Source organism: Triturus cristatus, chromosome 7 (assembly GCF_964204655.1).
Source record: "Triturus cristatus chromosome 7, aTriCri1.1, whole genome shotgun sequence".
NCBI classification, from domain to species: domain Eukaryota; kingdom Metazoa; phylum Chordata; class Amphibia; order Caudata; family Salamandridae; genus Triturus; species Triturus cristatus.
In genome coordinates, this window is record NC_140590.1 from 1648897122 (window position 1) to 1648912543 (window position 15422).

At 40.4% G+C, this 15422-nt stretch overlaps 1 protein-coding gene across 1 annotated transcript in view; it reads left to right on the forward strand.

Moving 5' to 3' along the window:
* The window catches only part of LOC146812627 (uncharacterized), a 463433-nt gene that overhangs the window by 327432 nt on the left and 120579 nt on the right, over positions 1 to 15422 (forward strand). The window contains exon 8 of the mRNA XM_085619712.1: positions 10181 to 10307. Coding sequence (XP_085475838.1) covers positions 10181 to 10256 — 76 coding nt within the window. The 3' untranslated portion in view covers positions 10257 to 10307. The remainder of the gene's footprint in view (positions 1 to 10180; positions 10308 to 15422) is intronic.

The following is a 15422-nucleotide window of genomic DNA, read 5'->3' on the forward strand; positions in this document are numbered from 1 at the left end:
CTCATGACGGAGCACAGCCCAACCGATGCTCATGACGGAAACGCTCCATCATGAGCATCGAAGGGGTTAAAAAAAAAACTACTTTTGAGAAATGATAGGGTATTTTAAAAACCAAAATAAGAAAAAACCACTTTAAAAAAGAAGAAATTGTAAAATGTGTTTTAATGTTAAGTATGTGGTATTTATGGCACTGAAAACATCTGGGAGTAAGAACAAAACTTGATGCCCTGGATCGACTATTTGGATTTTGGTGACATTTTGAATTTTCTTCCTGGATGTTTTGTTCAAACAAACATTTTGACTATGTGCTTCTTTGGATTTTTGGATTCTGGGACAACGCTTTGAAGGGTATGGATCGTATACTATCGTCTGGACAGTGCATTTGACAAACTGATTTGTTGCTTTTTTTTTTAAAACAATTATTTGTTTTGTGCTTTTTTTGGTGGGGCTTTGTGTTTTTTAGACTACAGTACCATTACCAAAATTTGTTTTTTTGGAAAAAATGGCTATGCAAATTGTAGTGTTCAGATTATCCACGCTTGCGCTCTAGTTTAGAGTTTTATTGCTCTACGAGAGTTCTAGGTTCCATGGTGGGTTGTGGATCATTGGCGGTTGGGGATTGACTTGTGTGGATGTACAAGCTGTTCTCTCTCTGATGAAATAAATTATATCTGGAATCCACCACGAGTTTCCTTTTGAGTTACTTCACACTGGCGACGACTGGGAGTCAGAAGAGGACAGCGCTCACTTGTAAAGAAAATCCCGATAAGGTATCTTGCATCAGTGCGTGTATGCACCTGCGGCTGTTTGAGAATGATGTGCTCATGATTGCACCAGCGGCTGTAATAATTATTTGATTACCGCATGATTTGATCCAAGTAGCTTAAAAAGATTTGTGATACTTTAAAAGTATTGAAGAATGCCCTAATCGAGGGTTGCGCTCTGATTGTGCCCGCAGCTGTGTGACCTGTGTAAGACTATTTATGCGCTTTGATCGCGCCCGCGGCAGATTTTGGCAGCATATACAAAGGTTGTGCTGGATTGATATTTTGGATGTATGGAGGCACCGGCAACTTTTGAAGTGTGGCTATAACGAGAGAAATAGTTTATTCGAAAATACACACTCACCAACATTCGCTTAGAGCTCCTGCTTCACGCGTTCCACCTCGAGGAGAATAATCGGAAGTGCTACGCGCTTCACCTTCGGGGAAAACAATCGGAAAAGCAAAGCATGCTGGGAGCGTGATGATGTCACGCGTTGAGAGGCCATTTTAGTTAGGTGTAACTACACGGAAACGCTTCAAAGACTCGGTTTTTTTTTTCAAATAGCTGCATTTAACGGAGACATCTTTGTTTGGGATCGTGTTACTACCAATTTTTTTTTTTTTTTATTAATTCAAGTGAATTTTATATTAAGTGAAGCAGTGAAGTATTAACAAACAAGCAGAGTATCTTTGATATTTTCATCTGTATTACATCCAGGGGAGAAAAGAAAGTCTTCACATCTTTCTTCTATACTTTGATTGTTTGGTTTACTATTGTCAAGATGTCAAATATTTTAGTACCACCACATTTTTTGCCGACAGCAGGTGAACCTAAAATGGAATGGGATCTATGGTATCCCATGTTTTTAGCCTACGTGGAGGTGTTATAGGAGGAGGGTTGCTCTCCTAAAAGGAAATTAGACCTGCTGAGGCATTGTTTGGGAGGTCAAGGGATTAAAGAATTTGACAACCTACCTCCTCTCGAAAGTACAGAAGGCATAAATGTGTTTGAAGTAGCTAATAAAACAAGCATTTGCAATGCAATCGGTTTCGCATTTACAAGCGTTTGAGCTATTGGCATTGCAAACGACAATGCCTTTTATTTATGAGTAGTTGTAAATAAAAGCTAAATAAAATACATTGTCATTTACAATGCCAATAGCTTAAACTCTCGTAAGTGCGAGAGTTATTGTATTGCAAATGCATTCAGCACCCGTGCTGTAAAGATATATTTTTTAAAGCATTAGGAGAGAGCATGACCTGCCTGGAACAGCAGGCAGGAGAAAGGTATTTGAGAATATAGTGCCCAGAGTGCAAATTGCCAAGTTTTCAGTTTCTTACGAAATATAGAGGGGCTGATTTTCTAATTTTTCATTCAGTGCAGAAACCAGGTTTGCTGTGCTGCATGGCACAAGGGACAAACATATAACAGAGCAAAATCTGCTAAGGTTGGACTGCTGCTATGCCGTGTGCTGACACCTTTTCAGGGAAAAATAACCCTTGCTTTGGAAAGTAAATACCAATATGTTTCTTTCCATCACTTTCTGTCACTTTGCAATTGAGTAAAGCTTTAGTAACTCTTGGCCCAATAGTATCTAGAGATTGGTCACAGAGCAGGTAGAAGAATGTTCTAATGGTTGGCAGCAAAGAGCAAGGGAAGTTTTGTGAAAAAGCAGGATGATGAACTAATTGGAATTAGAACATTGGAATGTTGAGTGCACCATTGAAAACAGTGGAGTGCTACGGGCTTCTAATGGGCGGTAAAAGCCCGGAGCTCCAATATTCTAATGTTTGTTCACAGCTGATGCTGTGAACAAGGGGCCTCACGGAACCCGAGTGGGTTTCAACCCCCTCAGGCTCCGTGAGCCCTTTGTTTTACAAATTTGAACATTCTGCCCTCCGGGGGTGGAATGTGCTAATAGCCTTAGAGCCCTCCTTACCAGGCTCTACTGTCCATTAAAGGCCCGCTCTCTTGTAAAGTTCCTCACCTTCGGCTCAGGCCTTTAATGATGGAGCGGGCCTTTCATGGCCGGTATAGCCTGCTACAGCGGGCTCTAAGGCTATAGAAGAGGAGAGTACGAATGTTCGGGAATGTTTTGTTAAATGGCAGTATCTGTGAAGTTAAGCTAAACAAAGGTGTGTAAAAGTCTCTGTGAATTCAGCCATGGATTTTAATATATAGGTAACCTCAATGCAGATGTGAAGGAAGGCATTCAGAAAATAGGTCAGAATATTTCAGTCCGAAGCAAAATGAATGATGGACACATTTCCACGGTGCTCTGCAGAGAAGATCTTGACATCTTTGACAGTTGCCAAATGTTATAGGTCGTCCAAACTGTACTCTATGGCACCTGGCAGGACATATAGTAATTGTAACACAGGCAATTCAGTATATTTTAAGTCTACAAGAACCCACATTTCATCTTCAAATATAAATAGTAGGAATCATTTAATTTCTTTGACAGAGGGGAGTTGAAGGATATATGACGTAAAAACGCAAACAATTACAACACATGCCTTTACAACGCGGGTTTTACATCGCAGCTACCTTTGCAATGCATGATTTTACAACGCATGCCATTACAACACATACCATTACAATGCATACCATTACAACGCGTAATACTTTTAGGGTAACAGTGGGGTAAGTGTTGGATAACATGGAGGGAAAGTAAGCACCAAACTGTGTGACACACCAGGTATGGAACACATGGAGAGAATCATTGCCTTTCAGGGGAAATGGTATAGTCCAAAGCTCTGTTTTTAATATCAAATCAGGGCCTTCGGTGGTCATATCACTGAAAATACAAGATTTGAAAAAAAATATTATTGTCTAAGGGTGCTCATGGAAGACAATTTCTATGGACTGGAATCTAGAGAATGCTAAAGTGAATCTGGTATTTTACGGACCTCTGGTGGTCGTTTTGTATCAAGACAGTTAAATAGAGACAGTTGAACAGAACAAAAAGTCCCTAAGCAGAAGCAGATAAGTCCTAAGGCTGATCTACAGAACCCACAAAGTACATACACATATAAGTATATACAAGAGGTCTTGAATGCTTGAGCTAAAAACAGGATCTAACCGGCCACTATCCAATATGAACCATCCGGCCCAAAAATGTAAAATGCTCCTAATTCCCACATGTATCCACCAGTTGGACTGACATCAGATACCCCGCACCCAGCCGTAGTAAGAGACTACCCAAGTAATCGCACAATAGACCACTTCTGCAATCCCTGTCTAAGGGCAACCTTTTCCTTTTTTATAGGCTCCTTTAGCCATTCACTTTACAGAGATTTGCATAAAAGTAAGTTATTGTTTATAGTAACTAATCTTTGGAGTAAAGCAACCAGTTCCATCAATTTTCACAACCCATTAAACCATTTTCCATATTGTAATTAAGCAATCCAATACCTTCCTTATTCGATTGAAACAACAGACTTCATTCAATATGTTAATGAAATAAGATGTGCTCTCCTGTATTTGCTCTTCTCCATCTATCAACACACATTTCAATGACATGCGCTGGTCAGTTCCCCAACATGATCATTGCTTTGCATTCCCTCAACCTCTTTGAACTATGGGCACAATTGGAACCGCGTCTCAATGCACTCATATACCTCCACATCTGACTTATGAGCACATTTCTAGGTGCAGCGTCCATCCAGTCTAGCTTAAATGTCAGAGAAGATGGCCAGGTGGAATCACCTTAAATGCTTGAGGAGTCCCAGTTCCAGGCAGCAATAAATATTAAAGCAAGAAGCCTGAGAGCGTGGCCCCTCAAATAACAGAGCAAGATGCTTCAGAGAGGGGCCACCGTAAAACTGAGAGCAGGATGCCTGAGTGTGTGGGTCACCTTATAAACAAAAGCAGTCTGCCTGGAAGCGTGCCCACCGTAAATACACAAGCAGAATGACGTAAGCCTATCCACCTTAAAAATAAACTAAGGTAACTGTGTGGGTGGCCACCTGAAATGCCATTGTGTGGGGTGTGTGGGAATCTTAAATATCACAGAAATGTGTCCTAAACCATGCCCAACTTAAATACCAGAGAAACTAGTCTGGGTAGTGTGGTCACTTACAGTATGATTTTGTTGCTATTTTTTTTTTAAAATCTACGTAGTAGGCTTTGACTTTACCCAAAGGAGTATTTCTCACGCCTCATGCAATTGGCTATTTGATCTATCTTTCTGCCCCTTCAAGTTTTTGCGTTGGAATACACGAGTGACTCCCTCACATCTGAAAAGGTTACCAAACAATCACTTTTTATCTCATGCATGCATTGTATTCAGAAAGCAATAATTGTTGTCTTCACAGAAGCACACTTTAAATATTTAATCTGAAACCGAATTAGTGACACGTTACACATACATGCAACCAAGTAAGTGTGCATGAAATAGCATTTTTAAACCAGACCTTTTGGCTTTGCCAATGCCTCGTTATGGTTTTGCCTTCAGGCTACGTTTGTAAACGTGATTTTTAGATCAACCCATGATTATTTATTGCTACCTGCTGATCTGTGCAACAGACTAAATGCTTCTGTAAATTATAGAGGGCTTTCAAAACTAGCAATTGCAACAAGCACCGCATTCCAGCTGCGGCTTAAACACAAAACATGCAGGGGGAGGAGAGAATAGCAAGTAGTTCGGGGGGGCGGGGGGAGCATTGCACGTGGGAGAGAGCAACTAAAACATGCACTTTCTCATGGAGTGTGTAAAACCGTGCTTGAAATGGAATAATAGAAGTTGCTTGTTTCTGAGAAGTGCCGGTACTCTCGAATGAAAAGTATTAAATTGTTATTAAAAAAGTGCAGGTACTCTCCTGAAACAAAAGTTTTTAACTGCTTACTAACACACACCTACTTCACTGTGCTAAAATAATCCATAAAAAAACAAAAATGTATATTTAAACAAAGATGTCTATTTACTCAACCAATAAATCTCACAAGCACTGCAGGAGCCAATATTCCGGACCTCTGAGGAAATCACTTGCGGGCAGCGACGGATAAACATAGTAACAGAGCAGAGCTTTTCGTCGAAAGATGTCCACACTGGAATTTAAAGATGTAATAATGCGTAACTTGCAATTAGTGGGGCTAAACGCTCATACGCTGCGAACAGGGATATTAAGCACTATAAAAAAAAAGCTACACCACAATACAGTACCTCAGTACTAGGCAGGGAGATAGAAACCTCCTGCAACCTTCCCGGGAGGCCGGTGTGTGTTCTTGTCGGCACATTACCCGATATTCCCCTGATGCATCTTCTTTCACAATGCATTAAAAGCCTGCCTAATCTTCCTGGCCGTCCACTTTATGAGCTCTGTAGCCTTAGTGGAGTCTTTAGCCAAATGCGCAGTGGCTGTATTGTTTAATTACTGCTTACTGTGCTCCATGTTCAAGCTTTGTCCTCTCCGAGATCCCTCCGAGATCCCGACACTGGCGCAGCCTTGCTAATGCCCGGCGGCGCTGGCCTGCAGGATGAATAGTCCTTTCCGGCTATTGAAGCTGAAATGTGACTTTCCGGTGTACGCCACTCTCCTCCCCCTACGTACATTCAGACCCCAAAGGCATACCATTATCATAATAGGTGGTTTTGATTAATTTGCTACCATTAACCAAATCACAAGAAGAGCTGCACACAAATGCTCATTAATTGAGGAGGCCAGTCTGCCTAATACCGTTAGATATTACTGCTGCATTGATCTCGCTGTATAACACTTCGGAGAGCGGAGCTGTGTGCTCCCCTCTTAATGTACTGTCGATTTCTGTAAAAATGTTTGGCAACACCAATCATCTCTCTATTATTTTTTAACATAATCCTTGGCAGCTACCTTTTCCCCTTCAGCAATTAGAGATGCAGCTTCTGGGTGAGCCAGGGAATCCACGTGCATGCGTAGAATATAAGGCAGTAAGACAGCTGTTTGTATTGCGCATGTCATTAGGACAGGCCAGGCAAAATATAGTGCACACTCACTAACCAATCACGGGACAAACAAGCATTGAAAATGCAATATTTGTGGACAGATTTGGCTTTCAAAGGAAAGAAAATTAGAGGTAAACTGTACGTAGCCACCAAAGGTGTGTCTATACTTGGGTGGCCCCATCAACAAGAATTGGGCATAAAGTTGGATCCTAATGCTTCACCACCGGTTTACGGTGTTTTCATACAAAGTGAGGATTTTGTGGCAAACATAAAAGATGTTTCCTGGTGTTTTTAGTGACAAGCTTGGGGAATATGCAAACTTCAAACATAAAATAATACTCACAGATTCTGCTGTTCCCGTAAGACATAAAGTTCGCAATGTTCCTCTAGCGTATCGTAACAAATTGAAAGATATGCTGAAAGATTTAGTTTCTAAGAACATTTATTTAACCAATAGAATCCTCCCCATGGGTTTCTCCGGTGGTTATTTCCCTTAAAAGCAATGGGGATCTTAGATTGTGTGTTGACCTCCGTAGCTTAAACAAAGAGATTTGGATTGACAGGCATCCATTACCTAACCTACACGAATTGATTTCAACTTTGTCTGGTGCTAGTGTATTTTCCACGGTAGACTTAGCAAGTGCATACCATCAAATTATGCTACATGAACAATCAAAAAGTTTAACTGCTTTTATTACACCGGAGGGTATGTATCAATTTAAGCGTATGCCATTTGGACTAGCTAGTGCTGCCTCTGTCTTTCAGAGACTCATGAAGGACGTATTAGAAGGTTGTCCGGGTGCCATAGCATTCCAGGATGACATTTTAATTTTTGGAAAAGACTTTGAGGACCATGACTGCAATCTAAAAAGGGTTTTGGGTAATATACAAACTAAAGGTTTAACACTTAAATTCTCGAAATGTAAGTTCAGAAAAGATAGTGTGGAATATTTAGGTCACGAAATATCGCATGAGGGCATTAAACCAAAGCTAGACCATGTAGCTAGTATTGCAAAGGCTCCTGCCCCTACAACAAAAGAACAATTATCATTCTTAGGTTTGACCGAATTTTATAGTAAGTTTGTAAAAAATTATGCTTCAAAAGTATTCCCTTTACGTAATCTATTAAAGAAGAACACTAAATTTGTCTGGGGTGAAGAGCAAAAATTAGCTTCTGAAGTACTGAAAAAATAAATTAGTGTTGCTCTGTTTTTGAGACCCTTCACGATTGGAGGGGAGTGTATAGTAGCAGTAGATGCAAGTAATACGGGCCTAGGGGCTGTGCTCTTGCAGAAAACATTTGGGGAAGAGTATGTGGTATCGTATGCTTCAAGAACTTTAAGAGGGGCAGAATTTAATTATTCCACTATTGAAAGAGAGTTACTTGCATGCACTTGGGCTGCTCAGCATTTTAGGCAATTTTTATGGAGTACAAAGTTTCAATTAAGGACTGATCACAAACCACTTATTAACATGTTGACAGCTGGGGGGGGGGGGGGGGAGATCTCTTACAGCTCGTATAGCCAGGTTAGCTGCTAAATTGCAAGAATAGCAATGTTCAGTCGTGTATATCCCTGGCCGTATGAATGTCCATGCTGATTGCATGTCTCGCTTGTCATTAGATGAGGGTCCTAATGTCATTAATAGTCCTTTGGAGTGTGATATAGCTTATACTATGGAGGATGTTCAAAGCAGTATACGTTTGGATGCTATCTCTGAGGAGATATGGGCAAAGGCAATGTCTGAGGATGACATTTTACAAGATGTTGTAAGGCATTTACAAAGCAGATGGCCTGAGGAGAGGAAGCTGAGGGGAGAATTGAGCTCATTTTGGAAAATCAAAGACGAACTTATGTTTTTACATGGGTTCGTAATCAGGGGTGATAAAATTGTTCCACCTCAGAGAATTAGAGAACAGTTAGTTAATCTGTCACATGAAGGACATTTGGGTATCTCTTCTACTAAACGGCGTTTGAGAGAATTTTATTGGTGGCCTAGTATGGATAGTATGGTGGACAGATGGGTTAGAGAGTGTGTACAATCTGCAAAAAGTGACAAATCTGTTAAACCTCTATCTATAGGGGTTTCTCCCGTTGAATACTCACAAGGTCCCTGGAGGAAATTGGGCATTGACATTATTGGGCCTTTGAATCTACCCAGTGCTAAACATATGTTTGCAGTGGTGTTAGTTGACTATTTCTCAAAATGGCCAGAGGTTAAAGTGGTAGATAAAGTAACTTCCAACCACATTATCGAATTTTTGGATAACATCTTTAGTCGAGAGGGTATTCCTTCTGTGCTGGTTTCAGACAATGGACCACAATTCATCAGTAATGAATTTGAAATGTTTCTAAACAAATGTGGTATCACTCACAAAAGGGTCTGCAATTACAATCCCATGGCTAATGGTCAAGTTGAGCGTTTTAATAAGGTTGTGAAAGAATCCATACAGTTAGCTATCAAGAGTAATATTGATTGGAGGAAAGCTTTACGGGCCACTTTGCATACATATCGGATGTCTCATAATTCAGTTACTTTACTGGTTGTTCTCCATTTGAGATGCTAAGAGGGAGGAGACCTTGTTCTAAGCTTATGCCATGGTGGTTGCAGAAGAATAATATTCATGTTCCTACATTGGATTTTAAAGTAGTTAGAGAGCGAATTCAAAAATATCAAGATAAAATGCAGAGGAGTAAGAGTAACAACTGCTCTGTGAACTGCAAAATCAAAGTGGGTGATCTAGTTCGTGTAAAATTGGGTGGTGTAGACAAAAAATGGTCTAGATGGTCTAACCCAGTTAAGGTAATTGAAGTATTCAGCAAAGCTGTCAGGGTACAAGGGGGTAAAATTTGGAATTTCAGACGAATATCCATTTTTAGATCCAAGGGTATTTGTTGCGAATCACTTGTACCTTCACGGGAAGAATCTTTAGTTACAAATGAGAGTGATGATTTCCAAATTTTTTGGGATGTTTTGGGTGGTTCTAACTTTGAATCAGAGGTGGTGATGCCATCTTTGAGCACTGACATTAGTGATGCGAGTAGTAAGGTTAATGGACCTCTTTTAACTCAGGGTACTGTTGTGACACCTAGTGATGGCCCTGTTGAGAACCAACATGCTGAAGAGGTGTCTATATCAGGTGAAGAAATATCTGCTCAAAGGAAAAGTTCTCGTATTAGAAAACAACCTGTTAAAATGAATGATTTTGTTAGATTTTAAATGTTAGTATTTTGCATTTACTTTTTTTTTTTTTTGGTGTTTTTTACAAAGGGGGAAGGTGTGTAGTGTTCAGATTATCCACGCTCACGCTCTAGTTTAGAGTGTTATTGCTCTACGAGAGTTCTAGGTTCCATGGTGGGTTGTGGATCATTGGCGGTTGGGGTTTGACTTGTGTGGATGTACAAGCTGTTCTCTCTCTGATTAAATAAATTATATCTGAAATCCACCACGAGTTTCCTTTTGAGTTACTTCACAAATATTTTTCTTTTTTAGTTTGCATTTGGATTTGGATACCTTCACGGAATCTGGATTTGTTGCTTTGAATTATTGGAGCGCTCAAGACTCTTGATGAAGTGTGGTTGTTAATTAATCACAAGAGTTGAAGAAAAGACAACTTCAGGTAAGAAGCCCGACATCCCTTTAATTAAAAAAATATTTTATAAAATGCCAAACAAATTTTTGGGAAAAAATCCCAAACAGGCAAGTAAGATAGAATAGGCATTAGTCTTTGTTATACATATAGTATGTGTGCAATGTTGTCCAGGCAGTCTGACGCCACCATCAACAAAAATTCTTGAATTCGACCCAATAGCTGCTCTGACATTTCTTTTTTACTTTTTGAAAAATGTGGGTTCAGACTACCTGTGAATGATTGCTCTATTCTCACATCTTGGAAACCTTGCTCCTTCTTCAAAATGTCTAACAATTCATTAAAGTTTGGTTGAGGTTTTCCAATTGATCTGTTGAAGGAGTTGTCATCCCGCTATTATAATATTAGTCTTTGCATCTCCCTCTAGGCAGGTCATGTTACAGTTCCACCATTCAACAGGGAAGCTTGGCGTCCTCCTGCCACCCAATCTGTTTAGATGGCCATTCCATGTGTCCTCAAAGTAATTTAGTAAGGGAGCCAGTTTGTCATTGTTTGTAGATTCAGTAATTGATTTTTAGAATGGATCCATACCGTCGGAAGGTACAGAGCATAATGCTGTTAGTGTCTTTAATTCATACTACAGTTTGCTGTCTGAAATGTAATCCTCAACTAAGGATGTATTTTGGAGTTTCTCCAATAGGCCTCTGTAAAGTGAAAAAATCGTCCTTGAATTTGTTGACCTGGATATAATTTAGTATTAGTGTTAATCGTGGGTAAATCCAAATCAGTTATCAATTTTCTAGGTCTTTCAGTGTTTTAGATTTTACCAATGTTACTAAGTCTGTGTATGTTGAGGTTTGCTTATCAGCGAGTAAACTGTATACTAAAGGAACTGTAGTGTTATCTTTTTATTTTATTATTATTTATTTTTTTCAAAGTCCTCATTTTGCCAACTTTTTTGTTTGGACTACTCTTATCTCTTTATGCCGTAATTTGGAGACCCTCGAAAGAGAGAGAGAGAGAGAGGAGATTCCCCACAAGAACAGTGATATTTGTACTCCCATCTCCTGTTTGCATGGGAGGGACCATCGGAAAAATACTGGAGAGGCCTTGACCGACAGCATGTTTACCTTAATTATTGGACCCACTTGTCTTCTCCCTTCAGTTCACCAGTGCAGTCCAGATCTTAGCTCTACTTCTTGGGTCACAGGCCATATCTGATTCACTGGTATAGATGATATCAGTGAAAGATGGAGTTTCAGATTTCCAGAGCCTACAGATCTCACGTTTCGCCAATACTATCACATAGAATATAAGCTTAGAGCTGGGGGCATTTAACCGGTAGCCTTGAGTGAGTCCAAAGAATACTAAGGAGGGACTTGCCTTGATCGGTTTACCGAGTATTTCTCCCAAAAATTTACATACCCCTGTCCAATAAGGTTACATTTTTGGACACTTCATAAACCGGTGCGGATCATTTGCTGTCTTATGCATACACCTTGGACAGTTATGTGTTGCCTGTAACCTTTAACATCTTCAGTGGAAACCAGTAGACTCTGTAGGTGGTGAACCAATGATTCAGAAGAAGCGACGCAGGTTTTACTACTGTTCGTAGCCTAGAGAAGGAGTCAAACCACAGTTTCTTGGTCTTCATCCCTAAGCTCTCTATCCCATAGGTTTTTGATTTCAGTTTCTATGTTGTCCTCTGCTTCCAGAAAGGCCCAGTACCAGAAGAATATTTGTTTATTCCACTTATCCGTTCTCATCACCTGGTCCAACTTTGAATCCTCCTCCTCCTGAGACCAATCTTGTGTAGCCCACCAGGAACATAGCTGATAATACTTAAACCTGGTCAGTCTTCCTCTAGTAAGCTTACAAAGCGCTTCCCAGCTCACTAAACTAGAGTCTTTTTAAGATCTGCCCAGTAATATATGCCCCATGCTTTGAAGGGCCGACTGAGTTGATCTCTCAGGCATTCAGAGGTGCCCGGGGATTCCCACATCGGAGCTCGCGATGAGTTGTATGGAATTCTCAGCCTCTTTCTTATGTACAACCAGGTTTTTGACGCAGACCTGCGAATCTTCAACCTCACTTTTTAAAAATAATTTGGGTCTCCATATTTAAAGGGAAAATGGTGTTGACATTGGCAGAGATCCCCTAACATAGCTTCGAACAATAAGCCCATGGATGACCGATTAGTCTTATTTGCCAACATGCTGAAGATTTTAAAATGGGAGGCATCCCAGTAAATTAGTAGGTGCTGTAGAGCCAATCCTCCAGCCTGCTTCTCGGCTTTTTCCAGGCTATTCTTGGGCCCTTCGAGGCCCAAATAAAACTAACTATTTTTCCTTGTAGCTTGGCTAGATCTGCCTTCCGAAAGGTTAGAGGGATAGAGTTATAAAGAAAGGCTATTTTAGGGGGTAAATCATTTTTACGAGGTTTACCCTGCCATGGATATTTAGTGGTAAGTTCACCATATCGTAACACTACTCGTTATCTACTTACTAACTTGCTTCCAATTCACTATAGGTATATCCTCTAATTTCGGAGAAATCAATACCCCAAGATATAGAATTTGATTTTTGGCCCCCTGACTCTTCAACCTCTGATTCCACTCCATTATATCCGTTTTTCCAGTATTTACCTTATAGCTAGAGATTTCACCAAAGCTATCCGCCTTCCTCATTAGGTTTGGGATTGCTTCTGGAGGGTTGGTGGTATAAAGGATCAAGTTGTCTGCGTGTAAAGCCAATTTTACTTCAAACTCACTTGATCTAAAGGGAAAGATTGTGGAGTCCGCCCTAATGTAGTTAGCAAAAGTCTCTATATATAGAATAAATAAAAGTGGGGACAGAGGGCACCCTTGCCTTGTACCTCTCATAATGCTGAGCCACTTAGTTAATTCCCCATTCACCAACACCTTGGCTCTGGGGTTCAGATACAGGTTTTGCACTGCCCTAATAATATTTATCGGGAAACCAAAGCTATTTAAGGTGTCCCACAGGTATGCCCAGTTCACTTGATCAAAGGCTTTGGCAGCATCTCTTGCCACTATGGTTAATGGGATATTTTGGGTTTCAGCCATATCTATAATCCCCATCATCTGGAAAGTTAGTTTATTGAGCTGCCTCCCTGGTATGAAATCTTTGGTCGGGGTGGATAACCCATTTTATAACCTTGGCATTTCGTAATGCCACAATTCCTGAAAAAATCTTAGTCTATATTTAAAAGAGATATAGGTCTATAAGAATCTATCTTCTGTGGATCTTTATTTGGTTTTAAGATAAACGTGACCGTGGCCTCTGCCCATGAACTAGGTGGAATTTCCCCATCCATATACCTTTTATTAAATAGAATTTTTAGAACTGGCACCATTCTATCTATAATACATATGTATACCTCAACTGGCAAACTGTCTTGTCCGGCTGCCTTTTCCATTACCATTTTTCTGCACTGCGCCCTAACTTCTTCTGTAATCTCTACTTCTAGGACTTTCTTCTGCTCCATTGTTAATTGAGGGAGTGTCATCATTTTTAACCAGTTCTCTGTACCCTCTCGACCTGGTGTTCTATCTTCACAATGCAGATCGCTCATAAAGCTTTGAGCTTTTCCACAAATATCTGTATTGGCCTGGAGCACTTCTCCTGACCTTCTTCTAATTAGATTTCTTATTATATTTCTAGCCCTATACTCTTTCGCTTTCCAGGCCAACAACGAGCTACTCTTCTCTCCATAGGGGAAGTGCTGAAGGTTGCTCACTCTCTATCTAGTAGCTTTTTCTCTAACTCGCCTGGAACTAAGCCTGCCGACTCTCCAATTACTTTACTAATACTGGCACAATTCTTAAGCCTTCCATCGATGCTTTCTGCAGCTCACTTTCTTTTTCCTTAATCTATCTGATTTTCCTCTTCTTCCTGTTTTGCAGCCCTCCTTTCCCCCCCGTTATAGACCTTAATAACCCCTGTAAATATGCTTTAAAAGCATCCCAGACTATCTGATCTTTTGCTGAGCCCATATTGAATTGGAAATACTCAGCTGCTCTTTCCGCCAAATCACATATCACTTCCTCATCTAATAAGATAGTCCTGTCCAATGTCCACCTCCTCTGTCCCTCTTTTTGCTGAAACCTCAGGGTCATTGCCACTGCAGAGTGATCAGCTAAAATTGCAGGGATATGATTTACCGCCTCAACATCTTTGTATAGCTCCTGATCTAAAAGGAAATATTCTGTGCGGGAGTGGTGTCTGTACATTTTGCAATAAAAAGTAAAATCTCTAGCTTCCCCCATCTTACTACGCCAGATGTCAACCAAGTTGAATTCCCTTATCATATTCTTTAAACTTGCAAATGTTTTTGGGGGACTAATGTACTTTGCTAGTGAAGTACAGTCTAATTCTTTATTTAGAATTAGATTAAAATCACCTCCCAATGTAATCGGTGCTGTTGTCTCTAATAGGCAAATTTTGAGCTTTGATAAGGCCTTCGGGTTATCCTCATTTGGCCCGTAGAAAACTGCACACACTAAAGGCCTATCCTGAATCAGTATGGTGGCCACTAACCAGCTACCTGATTGGTCCGACTCATACTTAACTACTTTTATTCTGACATTAGCTCTTATAATAACGCCCACTCCCCTTGTGCTTCCCCTCTGCTCGGAACTGAGTACCTCCTTGACCCACCTTAATTTACTATAACTCTGTCTGCATTCCTGTTTTGCCAGATGGGTCTCTTGTAAGAATATATTGTCTGCCTCACTATTATTTTAAAATTCTATTACCTGGGACATCTTTCTCCTATTTCTCAGCCCATTCACATTCCATGTTAACAATTTGGATACTTTCGGCCTATCCATGTTCAGGGCTTTTTTCCTTATAGCAGCTTAACTCCTTCAATATAGGGTCCAACCTAGGCCTTCCCTTCACCCCTTCTGGGGACACCATCACGAAGACTAACTTTTTTCTTTTTTTCCCTCTGGTCCCCCCCCCCGGGAAACCCCCTTTCTACTCCCTGGACGATACAATCCGCCCCTTGTGACCCCCATCCCCAAAAGAGGCATTAAGCAAAAGAAGAGAAAGAAACCGCCTATTACTTCATAATAAATATATACAATTTCTCCATATCTACTAACGGCACCCCCTTTTCTTA